The following is a 27,122-nucleotide window of genomic DNA, read 5'->3' as shown; positions in this document are numbered from 1 at the left end:
AGATCCTGACCTGATGAATATGGGACCACCTGTGAGGTACACACTATCAAACAAAAATATAATTTAAAAAAATGGTCTATAAATAGTCTTATGATCGATGTTTTCATAACAGCGCCTGAACAATTTTCAAAGCATTTTTTTGTATGAAGGTGTAAAAAAATTAAGTTACAGAGTATGCCATATTTTTTTTACATTTTATCTTTTTTTTGAGATACGTCACATTGTTGTAGGACGTGGGGCAATTTTGATCCATCTTCTTTTGGTTTTTAACCTTTTTTAAGCTATGTTATTAGAGCTTATTCGTCGCTTATAGCTTCGACATCACAGGCACAACTGACGCGTTTCAATCAAACCCTGCCCTCCTTTCCTCACCCCTAATCGTAAATAATTTAAAGAAAAGGCACAACTGGGTCTTTGTGACTTTTATACGTAAATTAATTGAGAAATACATGGATTATTTATTTAGTAGAAAGAGCACATCTGGCATTTGAGCCTTTTCTTTATGTTATGTTGTAGATGTGCCTTTTCAAAGTAGTTTTTAGTAAAAATCTATATGAAATTATAGTCACATCTACGTATTTGTGCCTTTTCAATAAAATGGTAAATAAATGTGTCTTTTCATCTTATAAAACATGAATATTAGTCTCATTTGTGCCTTTTAAGCCATCTGTATCTCCGTATTCCTTAAAGATAAAATTCTACAAAAAATTGAGCAGATGCGCCTTTTTTTTCTGATTCTAAATATGTATGTAACTCAATTTTTTTTTAAATGTTAGTTGTGCCCTTTTTTCTTACGACGGCAGGATAGGTATAGGACTTATTCTGTCAGAATTAACTTGGAGGATAATTATTATCAATGAAAAGTGAAACGTCGCTGCTTGCTGATAAATCTTACAGAAAAATGTTTACTTATTGACTTTTGTTTGATTACATTTTCACGGTTTAAATATATTCATTTAGTCGAAGTTACTGTAAATAATATTCAACAGGGATGTTAAAATGTCAATCAACATCGATAGCCTGCACCTACATATACTTCCACGAAAAACGTAACTAATTAAATTCGTGCGGCAATTTAACATCAAAGGGTACTTTTATATTGAATAAATTGTCATTAACTTACGTTGCAATTTCGAATGCAAAATATCTGATATTTTACTATCGTTATTAAGAATCTTCCAGTACACTATTATGCATAAATGAATTTTAAGCAGTTCATTCATCAAGTTGTACATACATACCTACATTCACAAATAAATATTGTAAGCTACTATATAATATTTTGTGTACCATCTCTTGAAGAATAAAAAATCTCCTTGCTAAGAGTACCTACAAGATTTATGTTAATGTAACCAAAATGAGACGAATACGCTGGTCAAGTATCATTGACAATTTGTAAACGGAATCCAAAGTCTCGAATACTAATCGCATCATAATTTAAATATTTAAAAATATATTATAATTTGCTTTTAAGAACAGACAAGGTTGGTAAACAACCGGTACTTGAGGCATGTTTTCTGATGAATCCGTATTATGTAAAGCGGTTTGAAGTGTTTCTTCAATGTGGACCTCATTATGAATGTTTGATCTCTATAAAGATGCGTAGCGATCCGCAACAACACAACGCAACCTTATATGAGCGAGAATCTTGATAATACCTACTATATTTGTTGCCATTTTACGAGAATATTTTAGACGAATACAGGCAACTTTATCATAATCTTTTTAATGTATGTTCCTGTAATCTCTAAGATTCTTTAGATTATTTATTGCAATCGCAGGTCATTCGTATTCATTTCCCATTCAAAGATTTTCTTACATAGTTACAAATGAAGCTATTTTAAGCATGTTAAAAAGAAGTCCCGTCCAATTGCACTTGTATCTGGAATATCATTTAGATGACTGGTTGCAAATAAATTCTATTTTTTTTATCTACCTTCTGTACGAAGCTTAATCAATTTTTACTACTAAGCTACCTAAAGTGTATAAACATTTTGGATGCGGCGCGAGGCAAGTATCGACGACATGCGTGCCTAAAACCCGTGGACTTGTGATACTTACTTAATTACTATAGTTACCTATTATATATTCTTGTGTACCGAACTATTTGGACATAGGAACGCCAAGTCTGTATGAAGCTTAACAATTTTGGGGTGCACACCCGCTACATAGACGTATAAAAACGAACGCGACAGCTGTTCCGGCCGAAGAGCGGATTTCCGCTACCTTTCAGGGTTCCCTTTCTAAAAAATTAAATACGGAACCCTTAGACGATAACTTCGTTGTTCGTTTGCCGTAACCCTTTGTATTTGGTTTTAAACGTTTTAACACTTCTAGCATTAGAATAGAATATTGCTTATTGTACGCCAAACATGGACGAGGACATAACAAACAAATGTACGGTAGGTGCTTATATTACCTACATATATTATATCGTTATCAAGTTTCAAAAACGTTTAATTATATTTTATTTCTACCTATTTAAAGTAGTTCTACGTTTAGTCCTTGTAAATGTACTTTGAACTTCGTGATAAGTCTTAAATCTTCATAGGACTTCGCTTCAACTGTCCTTTACTATGACTCGTAGTTATTAGACAAATTAAAAGTGTGTTTATTGTTCTTTTTTTTCTATTAAATAGTACTCAAAGCTGTGGAGAAACTAATCCGTTCTGCAGATTGCTTGCATGTTACAAGCATCATAAAATGTTGAGTATAAAATATTGTTACGTTACTGAAAGAGCGAGGCCGGAAAGGAATGTTTTAAGTGTAAGTATACATATTTGTTAAAAGGACTTATTGGCTACTCACTTTAAACAGCAAATTCATGGTTTTCCACAAGAGATTTCATTTTTTTCTTCAACCAATAGATCATCCATATTACTTTATAAAATGGTTTTAAAATTTTCCATAATAATATGATGCTTACTTAACTACGTAATATGTGCACTGAGCAAAGAGAGAGAGAGACAGAGGAAATAAACTGCTATCTGATCCGTGTTTTAAATAAAGTCGGAAATTACACTAAGGTAGGATTATGTAGCACCTGGGGCGAGGAATGTCGCCTGAATTTAAGCTGAATATACAACTACCGGCCGACTCGGCCGGGATATGAAGTTCGCCTCCAAAATATTCGCTATTTGTGTAGGCCTCCCGGCACCTCATATATGTATAGTCACTTAAGTATTTTAAGTGTTACTTAAATATGGAACATTATAATTATAAATCGGTAGAAGAAAAGAAAGGTACAATCTATCATATTACAATAAGGAAACATAGTAAACGAATACAGTGAAATACAAGTTTCAAGAACGACATCGTCCATGCAAATAAAGAGAGGGTCTAGAGAGGACCTCACTATATGACGTTCTCAGTAGTCGTACATTTGAATTTGTATCGCAATAACCTTGAAAATGTTTCTCAGAAAAGTCCTACGGAATAGCGGTAGATACGCCAGGAGGGACTTGATTAGTACAGGTAATAACTTACCAGAAGTGAGTTTGGGTAAAATGGGAAAATAAATTGCGCAGGCTCTGTTCCCGTTGCTTATAAAATGTGATGATTGATGGGAAGAGCCCAATGGAGGCGGCGGACAGATTGCGCTAGGCAGCTGTGTCCCGGGACCCTACCGGCATTATTTTAGTATTTAGATGATTATAGGTATTTATTGCGTCAAATATACGGGGGAGAGCGAACGGGCCAGCTCGCTAATCATTGCCGATGTGAAAGGTGGTAGTGGCGCGAGTTAGGCGTCATTGGCGGCGTCGCGTCGCGTGCCGATAGCTTCGCGTGTTACTAATCAGCATGATCGAGCCAACGCACAAATATTGCTCATTCCATTACACATGAAATCGCCTGTTATATTTTAAGCCTTCGAACTTTTGTTTTGCTGAGATCTTAATTTGATCTCGTCTTACAAGGTACGGGTACGGTTATAAAACTCTTAATTATACCCAATTTGAAAAAGGAGCTTTTAATTCTTCGGTATGTACCTAAGTAACCAGAGAATAATTTTATGAAGATTTCCATATTTTTATTTCAGCCCTTTAAACATACACCATTAGGGAATTATGAATCACATACAAAGTATACACAAAAACTTATGTATAGTTTAGTTAATCTGTGTTCAAGATCCGGCATGTAACTGCAGGAGGTCATACATTTATTGTAAAGGGCTCTCCTGATTATTCATCGCCGACCTATAGCAAGCAAGGGCAAGTAGGTCATATGCTAAAGTATCTACCTTCATACTACCGCGTGAACCGTATCTAGGATACTAGATGTAATCAAACGTGCTAGGGAGCATAATCATATGTACGCTTCGCTAACAGTCTTACAGCTAAATTATCAAGTACCTACATAATCTTTGTATAGATACACAAAAGATGATAAATGTATATTGCAATCAATCATTTTGTATTTTTTTTATTATGATATCTTCATGTAAAGCCTCTACTAATTTGCCATAATATTTTTAATAGCTTATTTCTAGGTTCTTCTATAACAATACTATCTGCATTTGGCGGCGACCAGAAAGCATCTTACTTAACAGTTTAGTAGGTAATATAATAAATCTAACAATAAAAAAAAAAAAACACTAAAAAAGAAAACACCGTCTACTTGCCGTACCTACAAGTCGCACAGTGGCCCGCGCCTCATCACCGGTTCCCCGTGCTCTAGCTATGCTCAACGACCTCATGGAAGCTGAACCGAACTGTGATTTATTCGCTGATGACTTTAAAATAATAATGTGTTTTTGTCTCAGCCTCTGTGAACGTGTTTAATTTGTGTAAAGTCTAATTTAAATTGTATATTTACCTTTTGTTGTGTTTTTTTTTTTATTTTATTCTGTAATATTATTAAGTTTTATTTGTATTATTTTATAACGATATGTTCTTTTCTTTTCTCTCTTTATGTTGATGTAATTGGTGTGTAAACCGTTTTAACATAATAAATAAATAAATAAATAAACAATAAATCGTCATGAAACATAATTGATTTTAATGGAAAATTCGTATTGATTTACTAAACTATATAAGTTTTTATACTTTGTCTGTAGTCTTTTTTCTGAAAGTTAATTGATAAGTTGATAAGTGAAGCATACTGATTTATGGCAGCTTGTTTCTTGTGTAACTTACACGCAAATAAAGCTGGAACGAGACATTACAGCTATTTGTTTCATTTTGTGCAGCTCGAAACATTGTTTCGTGTTGTACGCCTATTACATGCAACTTAGGTAAGTACCTCTAGTGCAATGATAAACTGTTACTGCTGAGGCTTTCCGCATGCAAAGTTGTATCGTAAAACTCTCGTAGGAAGGGAGGAATATGAGTACCTAGCTACATCATCAAAAAATATAAATTAATTTTTTTATTGACTAAGTAATTAAAATATTTCAGTGCGTAGGTCACAACAAAATTAACAAGTGCCTTGTAATCTTCTAACATTAGTGTTATTATGATAATTTTCTTATCACACACATAACTAATAGTTAAGCTAGCAGAGTGGACGATTCATTACAAAAATCACATCGGTATTTGCCCTAGTCACGCAAGCCGTCGACACTAAAATATTGCATGCTTGGTCCTATATCTACCGCCGTTTCGCCGCATCGGGCTCATTTATCGATAGTATTAAACCCTTCTGATTGATAAGAAAAACGGATTAAATCTTTATTATGAATCTTGTTGGTCATTGTTATCTACTAATTTGAGCTTTAATTTCTTCTTCTCAGTTACAAAGTTCTACAGTAACCAACATGTGGTCAACTTTTCTTTGTTTAGCTTTAACCTAATTGTCTTTGTGAAATCTAGGGAACAAACAGAAGATAGGCGATGAAAGATGTCCCACCGTGTGAAAGATCAAAACTTGTTAAATTTTCTATTGCAGTTGTTTACAAGAATGTGATAGTTTGTGCGGCTACCGGGACTGCGCTCGCTTGAGCCTGCGAGCTGGCCTCGGCCTGGCTATGCCGCGTCCAGTGGGACTGTAGCGTCCAGCACACATATGGCGGAGCGCATCCAAGAGGATTCTGCACTGACAAACTATTATTGATATTGTTTCCAAACAATACAAGCTGAAATCGATTTACACAACTTCGGCATAAAGTCGTTGATGCTCCTCGTGTCACAGCGCTCAGTATTATTAATATTAGCTCTACTTTGACAACAGAGACTATAGTGTGACAGTGAAAATTGCTTAATGCAGCGCTCCTTTGTCTTTGGCCGCTACTATGTGCGTCATTTTGAAAATCTTTGAATATATTTCGCTAGACGCCAAAAAAATTTGAGCACCTACTCAATAATATTTTTGTAAAAATAATACGACTACACTTCAATACATAACAAGCAAAATGTTAAGTTGAATGAAATAAAAAGCTTAAAGTATTTTCAAAAAGTTACATTGACATTTTGAAAAACTCGTTTTTTTTGTGGAAGCTCAAATATTTTATAACTTTTTACTTCGCACACTAATAAAATTACGGAAACCTTCGTAGTAGAATTTCATATTTTTCATCATAAGATGTAAGGTACTAAGGTATATTATAGTACCTATTGGAAAATATCAGTACCTACAGCAATTTTTCATTTGATCTCACATATATTGGAACGCGGCGTCAGATTACATATATTTATAATATATCGTAATACACCGTTTCACACACAAAGGTGCATTTGCAAGAATGTTAAAATGAAATTCTGTAACTGCTACATTAGGTACATAAATCTCAGAAAATTATTGGTGTATTTCAAGCTGCCTTATAAAGTAACGGGTTGTAGCATTAAAGTACAGGATAGAATATATTGGTCTACTGCATAATTCTAGCGGGTTAGGCGCACTCTTCGTCCCATTAATCGCGGTCGGACCACTCCACGCGCGCAACAAGATCTATCGATACTTTTTAAGAGTTATTGTTGTGTGTTCTGTAGGGAATATTTGCATATATTAATTTTTAAATTTAATTTCTTAAAAATATTCTTGGTATAAAGTTTTTTACTATATAATCCCAAACGCGTTAATTACAATACATTACTAGCTCTTTATACTACTTGTTAAGATTCAAAATAAAACAAAAATTGTATTGTGATAAATTGGCGTGCATTTTGCTCCTATAAGACTGGGTTTTATTTTGTAATAAGTACCTAATAAGTAACTTATAATTTGTCTTGTTCGACGAATAATATACGGTATGTGGCTGTAGACCTCTACAGTAGTAGTAGTAGTTGTCAGATCCAGATAGTGATCAATGTGAAATCCTGCCGCATTCGAAAGGATTTTGTTCAAGCCACTACAACCCTAAAGTGGGTTTTCCATGCCATCAAGTATTGATTTTACAATGAATGAATCTATTTATTTTTTAATATATTGAACTAATAAAACTAACTCCTTAAATCATCGTCACTCATCCATCTCACGTTACGTTTTTATACTAGAATCTTGTTTCGTTTTGTTAACTGCGGCGGATCCAAGCGCATTGATTTTAGTTACATTTTAATTTAATTCATTTTTACGCATTACTAGTGTTCTGATAAGTGTCCAGACTAGTCAAAACTAGACTAGACTAAGACTGTCACACATACCAATTCTTTCTTTAAGGTTTTTTTCTCGAACAGTGGACGTTGTTAATGAACCAATAAATAAATAAATGAACTAAATACAAAAATGTCTACTTACACCTGGGATGCAAAAAAATCTACTTATACCGGTACTTACTTCTATATGCTATAAATTCTTCCAAATTCGAAGGAGTTTCTGCCCAGCGAAGATATTCTAAAGCTTCGTCAGGGATTTCAGTGAGAGTAAACCCTTCCAGCTCTGGTATCCCGTTCAGTTCGAAATCTGCTAGTATTGCCACCAGGTTTGGAATACTCTACAAAACAAAAACAATAGATTAGGGTATTGAAGGAATCATTAAGTTTTTTGTGCTACATACATTGAGTGTACGATTACATACAATTTAGTTTTATTCGTATCTAAGTTGAAGCGTACGTGTAATTTGTAGCGTCATTAGTTTCTGTAGCTGAACAGTATCGGGGTCACGTAGCCAGGTGGGAGAGGAAGCCAGGCTCGCTAATGCTAACGTCGAATTACTGAAAGCATCAGTCACTGTTCATGCTACGCTTAATGCAATATCCATGTAATACTACAGTCTACTATTATTGCAGTAATAAGTAATAAAGAAGCTCAGAAGCAGAGTCCGGGAGATTTACAAACGATTACATTATTGCCCCAGTTGCCGACTCACCGCTGTGTTATTTCTGTTTACGTGAAATGATATTACTTATTTTATTACTTATTTATCAATTGCGTTGCTAGTTATTGGAGAACTTACTCGAGCAGAAAAATCGTTGTTAGTCCTCAAAACCAAGGTATGAGCTATCCAGCTGGCAAGCTTAATATTATTGAAAAACTTGGCAAATTGATGTTAGCATTTACTAAGATGACTTGATCTTCCCGAAAATCTAAGGTTTATCCTATTTTATTTAAAAATTAATGAACGATATATAGTTCCATTTAAATAAAGTGGCTCTTTAAATTGAGGTCGCCCCATTATTTTCTGTAAGGACTTCCCATTCCATTTCGTTCCATTTTTTATCATTAGAATGTACATTCATAGGATTACAGCAAAATAATCTGCAGTAGTTATAATCGTCTGCAGCTCCCCACCTTTCTCTAAATAAACTTTTGAAACAATCGGGCAGTTTTATTATACAGAGCAAGCTTACAAAAAAAAACATCTATTCGCATTCACTCACAATTTATGTTGGTTAATGTAAATGCAGACATAAAGGATTCAGTACAAACATTAACTTATATGTTATCTACAAATAGCAAAGGACATGCACAAATCTAAATTAGCACATACAAGAGTAACTTACAGTGCAAAGGTACAGTGTAATTTAGTTTAATTACGATCTTAGACTTATATTTAATTAAATAATATAGTTAAAATAAGTAGACTTTCGGAATAATTACACTAAAGACAAGGTACCAATATTTTTCTACAAACACTAGCAAGACTTTAAAACTAGCCTATCATTTTTTTAATAAGAATTATAGTTTACATACAAGAAAACAATAGCACTATTCGGCACATTCGTGTAGCCTATTAAACAATGTTGCTCAAAATTGTAAAGGTCGTGGTGTCATTTATCAAGGAGTGACGAAATAGCCCTTGCCCTCAAACAAAAAGGGCCCTCCCTTTCTGTAAAATAATTGAAAAATCCGCGCTGTGTGACACTTTGGTCCGCGTAACCTCTCAACATTTCCCTTTCTTCAAGGTTAATGCGAGGGTGATCCTTCGAAAGTTATTTAATATCGAGTGCCTTTGCCAAATAAGCCCTCAGCTCCACCGATGTGCTGGAGTGTGAGTTATATTTAGCCACTGATATTTACTTGCCGTCAAAAATAATTTCATAGATATGCACTTGTTCTGAGTTCACCTCAACACGCCTGCATTGATATATAGTAAACTCATAATAGGATCATGCACAAGCCCCTTTCATAAGGAACTCTTTAGGTGTGGGTGCTGATTAATAGTTAGTTGAGGGCTACCTATCGGCCAAAGTTGTATATGAGGCATCAGAAATGCACATTACATTAATGTCAGACTGAACAGTGCGAAACTCGTTTGGGAGTACATCCTCTTATAATAGAGACATATTTATGAATTATAAGTTACATTTTTATATTTGTAAATCATACGAGCTTTATATTTCTTAATTAGGCACATGACAATAAAACTCCTGTGAAATGGGTTATGTGTGCACCACATCTAATTAAAACCAACAAAGTGTAATAACGGGGGATAGTCAGGATGTAGGACCCAGTGCGCCATCATTGAGACGTTAATGGTTTGGCATTCAAGTTCACAAACAATATAGAACATTTCCGTAGTTCTGGTTACCTATTAGTAACTAGTATAGTGAACGAAGTTAACCGTCACTGACGGAGATTGGATAACTGTCTAAGCAAATACTATCAATGTGCTGGCTTGGACGTGTTATCAGCCTGTATGTGATGAATGAGGAATAGGTCGAGTGATTGAAGCACCACGTGACGTAATGTACGACGTTAGACTTTTGATGTCAGTTTGGACATGTATTCTAATACATCTATGAACGACATCATTTGTTGTGCGTTTGGTGTGTGACTGTATGTATTGATGAGCAACCTTTTGACGCTGCTTCTGCCCTAAGTTTATCCACTGTTTACACTAAAGTGTGTGCTCTTGCTACGACACTTTGTACCTGTATCCATATGCATGTTGTGTTATGCACATTATGTGATATTTTACCACTTCTTTAGAATGACATATACTATCATGTTGTTTCATTAAAATACATAGAACGACGATCGATTTTTCTTGTCTTTAAAATAGATGCATAAATCAATAATTTTATTCAGTGCATTCAAGGCTTTACTGAACAATATTCGGTTCATGTATGAGAATCAAATCATTAAGTATTTATTACAAATATGAAATAAATAATAGGTTATTCGTAACTTTTAGAAATAAGATTCTAAAACGATCCTCGAGCGTATTTGTATAGTGTAGTCTTGATAGACATTCAAGAAAGCGACTAAATGGTTGGTAAAATTTTAAGTAGCCAGTAATTGAGTCTGTCATATTGCAACACGAACAAGGAATGTAGAACATTATAAAATCAAGTAAAAGGTTAAGAAGTTCTATACAATTAAAAGTACTACTACATAAATCAAGTCGGTACTTTCTTTTGGTCACTCAACCAATTCGTAGCGGATGACGTAGCACTGGCTACGGCGTAGCAGACTACAATTTAATTTAATGTCTTCATATTTCCTGCCTTGTTTTTTTTTTATCCTTTGAATAACTCTATAATGAAAATCACCTTGATTTATTTTAAGGAATCCTACATTTCAAAATCAAAGATACATATAATTAGTAGGTATATTTATAATCTGGTGAAATGTCCCACTTAAGTTTTTATAAAGCAAAATTTCTCTTTACTCTGTTAGATAGATTCATATTTTTGTCATCAATTTTATTAACATTTCTTGTCCCGCCTTCTTGGAAGTATCCACACTTTATAATACTATTGGCAGAAGGTTTCCAAGATAGCAATATCAATTCTTGGGAAACATCTGCAAGAATTCAATAAATCTTGAAGAATTTAATCTCACTCAAAAAGATAAGAAAAATAAAGACATGCAAACCGTATGATATATTTATTTTAAATTATTAAAATACAAAACATTGCACAATAATTATATTGTGCAATGTTTTGCGTCCATCTTTTAATTTTTTTTCGTCTTTTTTCTCGCTTTTTAAAGAAACTTTTTTATGATTTAGGGTTTATGAGGATTCACGTAGGTACGACTCCGCGTATTCCGGATTCTGGATTCCACAGAGCCCAGCGGTGTTCGTGCACAACGTTTGAGTAAATTTCATAGTAGTTAGAATACAAGCTTCACCGTCAACCGCGGCGGAGCGCGGTGCTTTGTGTCTATCATTAATATCTTTTGCAATTCTCTTTTAAGTTTATCCACGAAAAGTATTCATATTGGTAGATAAGTTTATATTTCATATATTCCTACCACCAGATGACGTAACTGTGCAAATTGCAGCAAAAAATATATACGATAATGGTTATGCAATCCAATCAAATATTTCAACCGCCAAAGAACACGTTTCCAATTCGAAATATGTCGGTAGATTTTTTTACATGTTCTTTTCGGTCTGTGACAACACAAAGCTTGAATTTCGTCACGAATATTCCAGAAAAAATAAACTTTTTATTTGGAAATCGAAAAGATACCCGTGTACTAAGTTTTCTATGGAGCTGCTACCGCTATGTTTAGTTCATGGGAAGGTTCTGTCTTGCATAAGGTCAAGGCTACTTTTGATTCAGTAGATTGTGTACTAATTAATAATTAGTGTGCAACCTTGGCGCAAAACCATTTTTCCAATAAGGCATTTAGATTATGTTTCGTCGTCTTTATAAATATAAATATTCGTTGCTAGGACAGAGTTGAGGAGCCAGAAGTTTCCTGGAAGTTTTGTCAGCGCTATTTTTATATACTTGTGAAATGAAACATAATTCTTATTTTGACGACAGTCTATGAATCGCGTGAAAATCTGTTCGGAGGTTTTTCATAAAGACACACATGCGAGAGGTTTGTATAATTATAATTCATGTTTAGTGATTTGATAGATTAGTTTTAGAGCTCGCGTCGTGAAGCTATGACCTTAAGGCGCTGGCCTTTGTTTGTGACATTTGGCTCGTAAACGCACTGAACAGCTATATCCCCGATAGCTAAGAATGCAGTAAACAAAAGATAGGTGAGAACAATACCTGAACCTAGTTATGATAGTTTCTTACTAAATATAACAATGAGAAAAGGAGTTTGGTTGAAAACGGCTGAACGGATTGTAATGATTTGTTGGGCAAATAGGTGGAGGATAGAAGATTTTTGCCCATTTTTACCAACAAATACCTAAATTTAGGGATCCCCTAAGAGCATTTAGGGACACTTAATAAGAATTTCGTTTTCACCAAAGTTTAGGTGTCCTTTTTACATAGTTATTTATGTCCAAATTGGGAGAGCCCTTATTCTAAGTGGCACTTAGATTAAGAGATTGTTGGTGAAAACGGGCATTTATCTATACATACATTATATATAGTTTGTTTGATGGTGCTAATCTCAGTAACTTCTGGTCTTATTTCAAATCTTGTTGACAGATTGTTTAAATCAATAAAACGTTATCCCGTATAAAATAATGTGTTGAGTAAGTATATTCATCCAGTTAGCTAACTCGTGCTCAATTAATCGGTATACAAAACTTAACATGACTGTACAACTGAGTATTATTTATTACTCCATATTAGTGAGCGGACTGTTGTTTGTTATTTAATTAAATATTCATTTTTCACCAATATTCACCAGCACCCCGGGAACATCTTCGCGCACATGAATACGAAGGTATTCCATAGCCTTCTATCTATGTACATACACATCAGGTATTTTTTGACGAACGAGGTTTTGCCTTTGAAATGTAAAAACCAAACAAATTCGCTTTCACATTGTTGTATTATTCATCATTATCATTATTATGATTACAGCTCAGCAAAATTGTTATTTAGGTAACATCGGTATTTTATAATTTGTAACAATAATGGATTCAAATAATGCTTTATGTACACATATTATGAACCAAAAATTCCATGACGAACTAATTAATGACTGTCGAATTATATGCTATCACTAATTATATTAATATGGTTAATTTTACCACATAAACCTCTAGCTATGAGTATCATTTATACAAAAACGAATTGCTAACATTTTTGCGCCTATTAACATTTGGAATAATGTCTGATAAACGACATTAACGAAATGCTTAACAGTTATTTATGCTAATAATGTTTGCACTGTTCGCGGGGACTACTGCCTTGATAACTTTCTAACAACCATATCGAAGCAGAGAAGTCATTAAATGACAAATTGTTTTTTTACGCTTAGTGAATAATCGGCCAGTGGGCAAAGAGAAGATGTTTGAATATCGAAATTCTATTAATTGTTTAAGAAGTTCGTCGGCGTCTTAAACTCATGAGCTAGCAGGAAGTGCGATCTTTCAAAAGTTAAAGCTACACGAAACTGACTTGCATACGTCAATTGAATTTAGTTCAAGATTGAGTGTGCAGGCTGGAAACTACAGCTACAAGTTGTTAACGAACATGCCTGGGTGCGTTTGTCAAGCATCGCATAAAGTATGAAACAACTACTTCTATTATAAATACATTTCCAAAAATAAATTAATCAATATGTTTATAAATTACAAAAGTTAGATTGTAGGACAAGTCTCATTTCAACAAAGTCCTGCTTGGAAACCAAGGTAATATTTTTATTGGCTTTTTTGTACATTACATTTTTGCAGTTAGGTCCGTATGTCGGATGTTAAATAGAATACTTTTTCCTCTTTCGGGAGTACGATCTTCGATTTTTTCAAAAGACAAAATTATCTTTCCATATAATTCGATCCCTAACCTTCTGTTTTAAAAGCGATTGAGCAATTAAAAGCCTATTTGCTCGGGCTTTTCTCGAAACCTTTGTTTGCCAGCTCATTGTTCAGATCACATCCCTATTCTTAAAAACGGATTGCACTTAGTTTTCTTCATTTTAGGAGACAAACTGTCCCAATGCGAACCATTTCTACCGGTACAAATATCAAACCACGAGCATGCTTGTTCGCCATTCTTTGTTATTCGTCTGCTTAACAAATAACTAGCACGCACAGGTCTCGCTATATCTAACACGTCGAGAGATGACAAAAACCACAGTATCTTACTGTCGAACTTAAGTTTGTTAGGTCTGCGAACGTCGACAATTATTAGCGTGCCGTAAATACCTAATTTGATAATAAAGCTGTTGATGGAGCTACATATTATGAGACTCTTCACAACAAAACTGAAGTATTGTTGGGTCGCGTATTCCGAGGAGCGCTGCAGTACGCCCCCGCTGTATGGAGAAGGCTACGAGGTGGCACGGAGCCAGCTATCACACATGTAAAAGCCAGGCACGGCACGACCGTAGTTTACCTTCCGTTGGGTTAGTTTACCTTACGCGGAAGCCGAGTATTACATCTTCGACAAATTAATTTCCGTAAATCTCGTAAGCTTATTTCCTGAAGGGTATAATTTAGGTGGTCACCAAAAATATTTTTAAGACTCTAAGCTGAGGCACCAAATAAAATAAACAACTCCAAAAAAAATAAATTGACTTTATTAAAAGGGCACTAAAGTATATAATATTATGATCCAAAAAAAATAAAATAACATCAGAAAAATCGCAAATCTCGCACAAATATTATTTTTGGTTCCCAAAATGGATTAAGGGCCGCCGTACACGGACTGCTCGAGCATTTAGCGGCTGAGTGAAATACACGGACCGCTCGAGCGGTCGGCGTCGACTGCTTGAGCTGTCGGTTGTTGACTGCTCGAGCTACGACCCAACTGCTCGAGCAGTTGATTTTCTACCACAGTCTTTCTACAACTGGTTTTTCATCAAAGTTCTCAATTACTTGGGCGCAAATAATTGCCCATGCATTGTTCTTCTTTATTTTGTCGCTGTGTTCCTTAAGTTTATAGTTCCAAATAAGTTCTTGCGTTTTAATAGCGCTAATAAGGGCATCACTATCGCACACGCCCTCCATGTTCAAAAAACAGTGGGCAAATGAGAAAACAGACGCCGAAGTCGGAGAGCTTTCGACTGCTCTAGCGCAGTCAACGGCTCGAGCAGTCGGTGTATGCCTCGCAACCGCTCGCGAGCGGTCGACGGCACGATGGAATTTCATCATGCAGTTGACGGCTTGAAGCGGTCGCCACTGCTCGAGCAGTCGTGTGTACGGCAGCGAATGAATGACTATAGTTCACTGCGCGGTCGCGGCTTTAAGCAGTCGGTCTCAACTGCTTGAAGCAGTCCGTGTACGGCGGCTCTATTGGTCACCAAATTCTATCCAACTAAAAGATTAATATTACTACCAAAAATCAAAGTTAGTGACGAAAACGAATCGCTGCAAAACCGACTCCACGTAGTCTTGTCTGCCCTACCCCTAGAGTGCAATTCAAAACCGCGTAGGCGCGGAGGGGCGAGGCGGCCTGCGAGCTTCGGCGCAGGTAGTTTCAGCGCTCGCTGCCGCGTCTAAGGCTGGCCGGCAGAGCCGGCCAGCCTTAGACGCGGCCTTCATATAACAATAAATAAGCGACGTACGTTTGGGAACCCCAGTATTTGGTGGGTATTTGGGAAATATTCTAGCGATCGTTAGCTTTTTTAGTCTAACAAAAATGACCAAATTAGGAGTCATGGTATTACATAATTGGTAACATCTAAGTAGTGACAATATATAATATTAGGTCTAAAACATATATTTTTTTAGTAGTCAATAATACGAAAAAATGATTTTATCTAATAATATTTTTGGAAACGTTATTTGGTGACCATTTATCCATTTTGGTAACCGTTTAGAATTTTTTTGGTAGTAAAATAGGTACTTTTTTGGGTGGTGTTTAAACACAAGCCTTTGCTGAATATAAATGTTTGTGTTTTTGTTTTTGGAATTGCAAGAATTAAGAATAAATCTACTGGTTCTAACATAAATCATTCTGAACGAAAGAAACATGCTGCAACGAAAAAAAGTTTTCAACACTTTGACACATTTAGGCTGAGCTGATTACAACAAACAGAAACGATACCTATTAATTATTTGTGGCACACTTAGTACAAATCCGTGCGGCATAACAGTTGTTTAATATTCGCGACCAGCGGTGCACAAGTGCTACAAGCGACATACGAGCGGAGTTACGTTCAGGCCAACAGACTCACATGGGCCGGGTACGAGTAGCTAGGTCGTCTAGGAGCGCGCAAGGCGCTAGATTTGTAGATGAACCCGCCACCATGAATACCCCGTGCGGGTTCAGGATTGAGAATAATCTCGCCGTCGGGACCAACCCCCGGCGCTCTAATTCTTCTGCCGTTCCTGCCACCGAGGCCGCTCGGCCCCGCGCCCCCAGAAGAGCCGAGGCCGCTCGGCCCCGCGCCCCCAAAAGAGCCGCGGCCACTCGGCCCCGCCCCCTCAGACGCGCTGCGGCCACTCGGACCCACGCCACCAGAAGCGCCACGGCCGCTCGGTCCCGCGCTCCCAGAAGTTCCGCGGCTGCTCGGTCCCGCGCCTCCAGAAGCACCACGACCGTTCGGCCCCGCGTCCTCAGACGCGCCACGCCCGTTCGGTCCCGCACTCCCAGACGCGACGCGGCCGCTTGGTCCTGCACTCCCAGACTCGCCGCGGCCGCTTGGTCCCGCACTCCCAGACGCGCCGCGGTCGCTTGGTCCCGCACTCCCAGACGCGCCACGCCCGTTCGGTCCCGCACTCCCAGACGCGCCGCGGTCGCTTGGTCCCGCACTCCCAGACGCGCCACGCCCGTTCGGTCCTGCACTCCCAGACGCGCCGCGGCCGCTTGGTCCCGCACTCTCAGACGCGCTGCGGCCGCTTGGCCCCGCGCCTTTTCGCCCCCCGAACGGCATAACGTCGGGGTCGGGTTGGCGGCTAGCGTGGGTTGTGTTTGGCTCTGTCTAAATAAACACCAGAATAACGCTATTTTATCGTATCCCCTTCCTTCAGTTGTACTTGAGCACAGCAGAAAAGTATGTAGCAGACCGCAAACATTGGTGGTCGCTTCTAACAGAGTTAATGCACATGATCCCGGAAAAATTATGATTACATTTTAATACAAATACACAATAGCTATCTTTACTAATTTATATCTAAGTTGTTTCTGTTTAGTACTTTCGACGTGTTAAGTTCCCTTGCTGTTGTACTATAATGTAATCTGACCACGGTCATTAAAAAGTATTTGAAAAATTTGGATTACACATTCTATATCGTGTGTGTCATACCTAGTCACATTAAATCCTATCACATATATATGCTTTATGACATTCTATAGCGAATTGTAAAAAAATAATCTAATCCATTCAGTGGTTTAGCCACAGGAGTCAGTTTTCATTTTCATAATTTACAATATCATAATATGTAAAACAGAGTTAAAGTTAGGAGTATCGAATGTTTTGACAAGTTGACAGTTGTCAGTTTTCAAGAGAGAATTTCAGTTGTTTGTAATGATTAACTCTTATCATCATCATCATCCGAGCCTTTTTCCCAACTATGTTGGGGTCAGCTTCCAATCTAACCGGATTCAGCTGAGTACCAGTGCTTTACAATGACTGACTCTTAAATGGTGTTCTAATTCTCGCACATTTTTATTATATTTAAGTACTTTGTTTGAAAAAATCATTTTACGTAGGTACTTTAGTTTTTTTTTTGTGCGAATCGGCATATATTTACCAGTACATTAACGTATTTAGTTAAATGTTATTAGGTACGACACACTCTGTATGTAAAATGGGGTATATCTGAATTCCGTGATACAGATTGATTCGTTATGATGTGGGAAAAAGTCGACGAAAGTAGCTATAATCCTTTTGCAGTATTGCGATAATTACGTGAAATGCTCAAAACAATTCCTACTAAACATAATCTTGCTTAAATTAGCTTTATGGAAAATATATTGTTTCTATATATTATACGATTTTCTGGGGTACTTTGTAGTATTAAGCCTGTGTATACCTACGTCCACAATAGAAGAAATTCAACTCAGTATTTGCTTTGAATAATTTATTAAATTATTTAGAATTTTCATCTTTAATGAGAGATGATAAAGACTTAAAATCTCAAAAAAGCCCTTTGACATTATAAATATCAGTGCTAAATTGGAGCTACATGATAGTGAACCGTTCTTAAAGCTAATTCGAATCGTTACATTAATCAGACTAAATGTGATGCGGCAATGTAAGCCTGATGAGCACTGAAATGAGATCACAGTATCAAAGCGGCTACCGGCCGTGAAATTAATACGGCTGTAAATCGGCATCTACGAATCAAAGTGCACGTGGCATGATTAGATTGAAGGCTCACATGAATTGCACAGAATCTAATACAGATAGACTACAGTTTAGAAACGTTCCAGGAACTGTCAGCTGTCACGACTCGGAGAAGCCTGCAGTCTTGTACTGGCAACTTGATATCTAGCTATAAATAGATTACTAGAATTATATGATTAGGTTTTGATAGTACAAGTTCTTTATGCCGTAATGGAGAAATAACTACAATACTTTTATTTATTTACAATACTATTGATATGTGGCTCAAATACTATGGACTTGGCATTGATTCAATGCCTTCATTCATGTATATTAAAATATACATGCATACATACTGAGGGTGGGTATTATATTTGTCGTCGGAAGTAAGTAAATGAATCGGTAACCTTGATGTTCGACCCCAAACATGGTAATGGTCGCCTACCCCGTTTGTATTGACAGCGATAAGTGTGGGCCATTTTGCCATCGCTAGGTAATATTGATAGCTTTTTGTTTGCGAAAAACCTAAATATTAAAAGACGATATCTAAAGTTCAGTCTCTGTAAACATGCTTGACGTGAACTTTTTAAAAATTCGGACAAGCTCTCAATCTTCTTTTGAGCACTGTTCAAAAACTCTCAGCATAACACACGATCCTTTTCACAATGTAAACAAACGGAACTATTTTCTATACACGCCTTGTTTAGTTAAAGACCGAATTCCTGAAGTGTCAGCTGAGACTGAATTTATACATTCTCAATTATTACAAATTTTCACGTAGTCCATATCAATTTCATCATCCCATAAAACGTACACCAGTAGAAATGAATTTCGAGTGTACCTTTATAAGCTACAATCGAACGATTGGATTTCACTAATTTACCTAATGGATTGATGCCCATGCTGGACATCCGATAAGGCGACTCTTTATTATGATTGACGTAGGGATGTGACATGCGAGCCCTACGCATGTTTATCAACCGGCCCACTGCTATTGTAATAATAAAGTAAGTACCTGCAATCTTTGAAAACTATTTTCAAAAGTTTATTTTTAGATTTCGGCCATCCATTTCGCGTTACAGACTTTTCGCAATAAACTACTTCGTATCAAAGGTCGCTGGTATTTGAAATCTTGAATATGATTAATCTCAATGTATTACGGTGGCATTTAATATTCGAAATCTGTATTTGTTATTGTATTTGCTAACAATAGCTGTTGAGCAGCGGCCGCATCATTTGTAACTGTCGCAAGAATTCATCTCAGTGTAAACCACCCCTGTCCAATGCAATGAGGATTGTAGGAAACTCGCAATCTAGTTATAATGAATAGATTCCTTTGTTTTTGTTTACAAAATATTTTCAGTAGTTTTAATCAAGAGTTGGATACGCCTTTAAGCCAGCCAGCCGCCAGCTTTTCACTATGGGATATAATATAATATATATTGCATGCTGAGACATAATATTTTATCGCTCATCATACATTTCTCAATGTGCATTATATATTACATTCCAAACTATAAATATTTTTTCTAAATGTATGACGAGGGATAAAATATTATATCTCAGGATGTAAATATATTATATTACAACCCATAGTGAAAAGCGGGCTTTACGCTGATAAGGTCTTTGCATGCCTACTACCCATAAAACATTGCGGCTCAGATATTGCGCTAATGTTTCTCAAGCAGTGCCCACTTCGATAAGCTTGTATGTTGAAGCAAATTCGAGCATCTCAATTTGAAAGGCCTTCGCGAAGTTACAGACACCCATTTAAGGATTTCAACAAAACTGCTAAGCAATTCACGTGAGCGTGCACATTTGTTAATTACAAACTAAATCGAACTCCCACGTTTTGCTGTCAAGCTAATTATCTATTAAACCACCGTATTGTATGGATATAAAGAGAACAATAGCTGCTTACAGAATGCGGTGTATAGATATCGAACGCTCAGTCAAACCAAGCTTCGAAAACAAGTCATGTGATGTCGGTACACCGTGTTGGCAAAGGCGATGGATAAACTTTAACTGGCGGCTAAGTTTCATTGACCCACTTACGTCGATATCTTTGCAGTTTGGCGGACGAAGAGTTCCAGGTGATTTATGAATAAATTCTCATCGGCCCAGAACATGACAGGCGACTGTGCCTATGTAAGAAATAGTTTCATACTATGAATTTGGAAATTTCAGAATATTTTACAGTTTATTTTTTATTGAATTCTTTATTGTTATTTAAACGTCCGTTTAGCCTGACGTTCTTTCTTATTTTGTATGCTTAATAAACTTAATAAGCAGTTTAGATACTTAACTTAATCGATTTTATTGTTATGTTTAGAGTTTCCTAAAAATCTGATCTATCATGTAGTAGTATCAGTATTACAAATGCGTTTTGCGCTAATTATCGTTCAAGTTATTTTAATTATAATGTTTCATAACTTTTAAACACCAAAGATTGACACCAATGACAGATTACAAGTGTATGAATACAGCCTCGAGGAAACTTGGACTATAAAGTCTGAAATCACCAAACTTGAGTATTTGAGTTGCGTGGTGATTAATACTCAATCTTTCTATATATTAGTGAAGTTTCGCGCCTAGAACTGGGACGATAAAACGCTGATAATAAAGAAACCCCGGCGTGAAACCGACGGAATGTCATTAGACTACGAATATCTACAATCACCTCTAAAATCACCAGATGAGATGAGGGAAATTGTAAACATTTATGCTCATCCAACAGCAACAAAAGAACAGAACAAGCGACGATATCTGAACTCGTCACTCTTATGGAAATTCGGGCCCATAATCGCTTCCCATAGAAATCACCACCACGGGTTGCCCAGGTAACTGGGTTGAGGGGGTCAGATAGGGCAGTCGCTCCTTGTAAAGCACTGGTACTCAGCTACATCCGGTTAGACTGGAAGCCGACCCCAACACAGTTTGGGGAAAAAGGCTCGGAGGAAGAAGAAATCACCACCACCAATGGACGCAATACCAAATAGACCATCGTCCCGCGCGTAACAACGCGCAAAAGTCTAAAATCACTCCTACGATCCTTCTTTCCCTGACCCTACTGACTCCAGTAATGTTTATGAACTCGTACTTCTCTCCAAAACTTTGTTTTCAGAAACAATGTCTGAGATAGTCAACTTTTATAGCCTCCTTAGTCTGCTTAACTATCTCTTAAAACATTCATGCCTTTGAAACGTTAACTCTTGAAACGCTCAAGAAGACCCAGAACAGTATTTTTGTCAGATTTGTCGCGAAGTAGAACGACAACGCGTTATATTAATTGGCTGCATGTTATTCATCCGACGGCGCGATAATCGCGAAGTAGGTACTTGTTAAGAGGAAAGTTTTGACTGAAAATCCTGGAGAAACAAATGACTGAGAATGAGCGTTTTGGGCTACCTTTCCGTTATTATATCTCCATAGCATTAAATGATGTAGGTATCAATAGAAAGCTTATTTTGTGTAGAGTATTTTCTTGTATTGGAGCTACTGTCATTTGTTAGTATTAAGGGAGTTATAACGTGTTCAATTAAATAATAATTACGTCTAAAATCAAAAAAGTATACTGATAAGAAATATTGCATTTGGAATGTTCTTTCAAATGATATGACTCTTTCTACAAAAGTGATTTATTAACTTGAAAACACCTATCGAAAAAATAATCTTATTTAAGCTCTAGCTTCTAAAATATTAACAATTTGTCTACGGTTTGTTAATATGAAATTTTGCATATAGAAAGGCCTTTTGAATAATAAATATAACTCATTACCAGAGAAAGGATTTATTTACATAAAAACACCTATCGACAATTATTATTTTAAATAAGCTCTAGCTTCTAAAGCACTAACAATTCATTAGACGTACGTAAGTTAACTTATACAAAATCTTGTATTTTGGAAGGTCTTTCGAATTAAATGTAATTTATTACTAGAGATGGGATTCACTAATTTGAAAACCCCTATCGACAATATAATTTTTATTTAATCTTATTTAATCCCGTCGTTCTGCATCCTTTGCAGCATTTACAGTCACTCATCGGCGGACCGACGCCGATAGCACAAAGTTTAGTTTAAGTTGTTTATCTTTGTGACCGATAATTCCGCGCGGCTTTGACTAAACCACGAGCTCTTCGAAGCCAGGATTCAACTGCAGTTGTAAATCTGTTACAAAGGTTCTTTCTAGGTGCATCTTCGTTACGTCTAATGCTGAACCTCAGTCCAATGAAAAGACCGGAAATTTCGAGGACTAGGAAGCTGCATATTATGGAGCGTCGTGCTCGGTTCCGGGTCGGATTAAAAACTGCTTTGTGGATTTTGAGAATCTTTAGTATCTCAATGTATGAAAGTATTGAAGCAATACTCCTGATTGTGAAAGTCAAAGCCAAAAAACAGCGATGATGGAGCGAACTTTTCTACACAAAATGGCTAGCTCTATCCTACCCTAACTGAGTATATCAAAACAGATCAACTGTTTAAGAAACCTTGTGAATACCAGATATTATTAAAGTTTCCAGGCGACCAAAGAGCGTCATCATCCTCCGAGCCTTTTCCCAACTATGTTGGGGTTGGCTGCCAGTTCTAACCGGATGCGGCTGATTACCAGTGGTTTACAAGTAGTGATTACCTATCTGACCCCCTCAACCCAGTAAAACAGGCAATCCAATACTCCTTGGTTAGACTGGTGTCAGACTTACTGGCTTCTGACTACCCGTAAGGACTGCCAAAGATGTTCAATGCCAGCCGGGACCTACAGTTTAATTTACTCTCCACAACACAGTCATTGATGTTGAAGATATACTAAGAAAGTACATACAAACTTAGAAAAGTTGCATTGGTCCTTGTCTGACCTGGAATCGAGCCCAAAGCTCTTACTTGAGAGGTTGGTCCTTTGCCCACCAGGCCAGCACGACTTAAAACGCGCAAAATACGGTTTTTCTTATTTGTAAACATTTAATCCGACCCTGAATGCTTTACTGAAGGTATGCAACCTTTTATTAAGCTCTACAAGGTGCATTTTGTTATGGTTAAAGAGCTTACTGTGATCTAAACAAAGACGGGGAGATATTACTTGCCCTCCTATGTTCTTAACTTACAGCTTAGTTATAATCTCTCTAACAGGGCGCTCGGTGGGATTTGAGCTCAACAAAACTATTGTGACTATCACGCTCGAATGAACCAAGCTCTTTCTTAATCAGTTTACAGTTCTCTTGAATCAGTCTGCATCCTGATTCAGGATCAGGATTCCTGAATATTGCAGGACCCCAGAAACATAAAATTACATTTATATAAGTTTAACAGTCGTGGTGGCCTAGTAGATGAAGAACCAACATTAAATTTCGATTGATTCGAGGTTAGCCAGGGATCAATGAGCCTTAACTAAGTTTATATGTATTTTCTAAGCATATTTTTGACAACAAACCGATTAAAGGTGATGCAAGAAACATCTCGAGGATACCTGAACTACTATAATGTCTGAAATCACCAACCCGCTTTAAGCAAACGCGGTGATTAACGCTCTTTCTAACAATCTTTCTTCGTGTGAGAGGAGGCCTATCCCCAGCATTGGAACGATGTGTCCCATGTGTATAAAAGAGATTTCTCTTTTTTTGTATGTAAAGTGATTATTTTAAAACGTTTTTTGTATGTAAACAATATATTTTCCAATAAAGGTGCAGGAATACAATAAGAAAGTTTTAGTTATAAACTTCATCAACACCTTGTTAGATAGAAGTATAAATAATAACTCGAGAAATTGCGTGTCTAGAATCGTGCGTAAAATTATTCTTCATGAAGAAACACCTTGGCCCGAATCAATATAAAGCCAGATTTTATCGCTCCCCACAAAACTTCATTTCATGACCCCTAGCCGAATCTGCTGTTACAAAATGTTATAACAATAAAACGCTGAAATTAAAAAGTTATATGTAGTTCTAAATATTTACAAACTTTTGAGTAAACTTATTAAACTTTTTACGAAGTTTCAACAAATTCTGGTACGATAGTATTTACTTTAGAAACTTTAAAATAAACCAAGTTTTTAAAAAGTTTACTCCTTTTTAACAATTTTAGGTACTTACCAATTCCTTAGAAGATCGGCAGTTGACTCGAAAAAAGTTCTCAAGGATATTTCAAAGTCACGGCACAATCAAAAGAAATAGTGAGAGCTTATAAATGATTAAAAAAATAATGTAGTTATTGAAATTAAGATAAAACACGACATTGAAACTAGTGAGATGAGGATAAAGTTAGTATTTGAGTGAGCGCGTATCGCTAGGGCCGCGTTGGGGCAGCGGTTGCCCCAAGCGCTGCTCGACGAACACTGACGCGGGGGCTCACCGGCACGGGGTCGGCTACAGCCTTCACACCTGCGCACTACACCGCCTAACTTTACCCACCTATTTATTATACATTAAACATGTTTTTCGGCACCGGATTCCATATATCTCCAAACTTTTATCTTCATTAAAAATCGCTTAAGACTGTACTAACCCTTTTTTGCGCGGGATACTTGTGCATTACTATTTATCAAATAGTTAGGAAGGCACTTAATTCAGACTATACAATTTTTTTTATTGACTTATATCGTCATATTCTATGAGATAATAATACAAGATATTTTTAAAATATTAAATTGGTTATTTAAAAAGTCCTTGTTTTTATCACAGTGGCGGAGTATTATGGATGAAAGCATTAAGAAGTGTTATGTGAATGCTATGAATATATTTAGTCCTGTCTAACTATAATAGATAGATAGATAGATATAATAATACAAGGGAGGCGCGTGGTGGGCGGCGCGGCAGCCGACGGTCCGCGGCTACGAAATGCTACGAAACGCTACGAGCCGCTACGAGCCGCTACATTAGGAAAAACGGTTACGTTATGAATTTTAAGTAAGTACAGAACTTGGCTAGCATTAATATATTGTCTGTCTCTGTTTGTTTATCCAAACAGCTTTAATTGTTGCCTAAAACATTTCATAAAGCTAAGCTACGTTGGAATTTATGAGAATGATGTATGGGGATACGAAGTAACATGTTTAGTGCATTTATTTATCTTTCAACATATCATTATTATTACTTACATTACACAATGTAATGATTTCTATTGATCTAGATCAGTTTGCTTGTGTCCCCAGCCAAGTTCGAACAGTTCTATGAAACATAGAATTCAGCCTAGCCGAGCTTAGTTCGTGCTTCACGCGATTACAACATAAACTAACTTCGATTTGACGTCAGCAAATAGAACTGATCTATTTAAGCAAAGTCTGTAAATAGCCTAAAGAAAAGAAAATGGCCCCATGACGTTCTAGTTCTTTAGCTACACAAGAAACTTTATGACTTAGCCGAGCTGGTTTGCGCATTATAAAGCAAGTTTATTTCAGTTGTCCAATCAGAACGCAGTAACAGAAATATTTTGCCACAGGTAATATTTATTTTAATTGCAGAAAAAACTTATATTAACTCGTTTTCCTAGAATACTCTCAAAGGAATCAAAAGGAAAAAATAACTGATTGCAGCGCGTTTGAGTTCTGTGCGGAATGTATTTATTAATTTTATTATGTAAACAAATGAAGTAATTATTGCTTGGTAAATATAAGTCAGCAAATATCTATCGTAAGCTAAAAAAGTTAAATATGAGAATTTTGCATTTCATTTTATGTAGGTACTTCCTTTTTGTGTCTGTACTGAAAGATTTTCCTGCATCGCTAATTAAAAAAAAGTCACATGCGCTATCTTAGCGAGCCGGCAAAGGGGCCATTCCTGACTGAGTGCATCAGTCACTCGTACAAAATTAATATTAGAATCACTTACCTCGGAGTTATCAGATGTAAGCTTTTTTTTAATCGCAGATTCATGATAGCGTGGGTCCTCGCCCGACACCGCGCGCTGGTATGAGAGCCTCCGGCCTTTCGAGTCGGTCTTCGTTTCCAAGTTGTTCTCAGGAATCGTGGAGAAGTCTGGGTATGAATAACCAGGATTCAGTTCCTTACTCTTTTCGTCTTGAGTCAGTCGCCGAAAGTAGTTCGTTACCCCCTCACTGGCTAACCATGTGACCCTGAAATAAGGAACAAAAAAAATTTTGACAACGTTCTCCGGCTGGCATTCTCGTGGATAAGTTACAGACATCTAAATGAGATTTTAATACTTCTCAATAATAAAATCGTGCAACCACAAAAATGTATACCTTTTTTACAAATTTTGCTCCTAGAATCGTTTTGCTTAGGCCATGCAACTTAATCCTGCCACGTTTAAAATAACTCTATTTTTCACCCATTTGTTTATGGAGTAAGGTCTTTATTCGAATTTTATCATAATCTTCATAGTCGTCGAAAATACCTCCTCTTTTAGCGCATATCGCAGTGGCATTAAGCCTTGCATTATTTAAATATTTTATCATACAATTCATTTCCAACGTATTTGATCTTCTAAAGAAAACAAGGAATATCATAATTCTATGAATTAATAAACGAGTTGTTCTGACTTTAACGGTACATTAGCTAGAACAAACGATATATTATTGCATATTATCGACATTCACTTTCCCAAGAGGATTTTAGCTATAAAACATATTCACACTTCCAATAAGAGCAAATAAATCATTAAAATAATAATAAGAAACAACAGTATCGGGAACTGTTTGCTATCCTGATTAAGTCGTGTA

At 36.5% G+C, this 27,122-nt stretch overlaps 1 protein-coding gene across 10 annotated transcripts in view; it reads right to left on the bottom strand.

Annotated features, from left to right (window-relative positions):
* Positions 1-27,122, bottom strand: part of LOC110378206 (pleckstrin homology domain-containing family G member 5) — a 65,087-nt gene that overhangs the window by 25,605 nt on the left and 12,360 nt on the right. For 9 of the 10 annotated variants that reach the window (XM_049836963.2, XM_049836691.2, XM_021337365.3 and 6 more), the window contains exons 4-5: positions 26,273-26,516; positions 7,711-7,867 (exon numbers count right to left, since the gene is read on the bottom strand). In XM_049836963.2, the coding sequence (XP_049692920.2) occupies positions 7,711-7,867; positions 26,273-26,516 (401 nt within the window). Of the gene's footprint in view, positions 1-7,710; positions 7,868-16,359; positions 17,107-24,538; positions 24,755-26,272; positions 26,517-27,122 lie in introns of those variants that run through there. The other variant, XM_049837005.2, reaches the window with a different exon arrangement.

The sequence above is a fragment of the Helicoverpa armigera genome, chromosome 1 (assembly GCF_030705265.1).
Source record: "Helicoverpa armigera isolate CAAS_96S chromosome 1, ASM3070526v1, whole genome shotgun sequence".
Classification (NCBI taxonomy): Eukaryota; Metazoa; Arthropoda; class Insecta; order Lepidoptera; family Noctuidae; genus Helicoverpa; species Helicoverpa armigera.
Note: the sequence above shows the minus strand (reverse complement) of the source record. Positions and strands in the feature narration are given on the sequence as shown.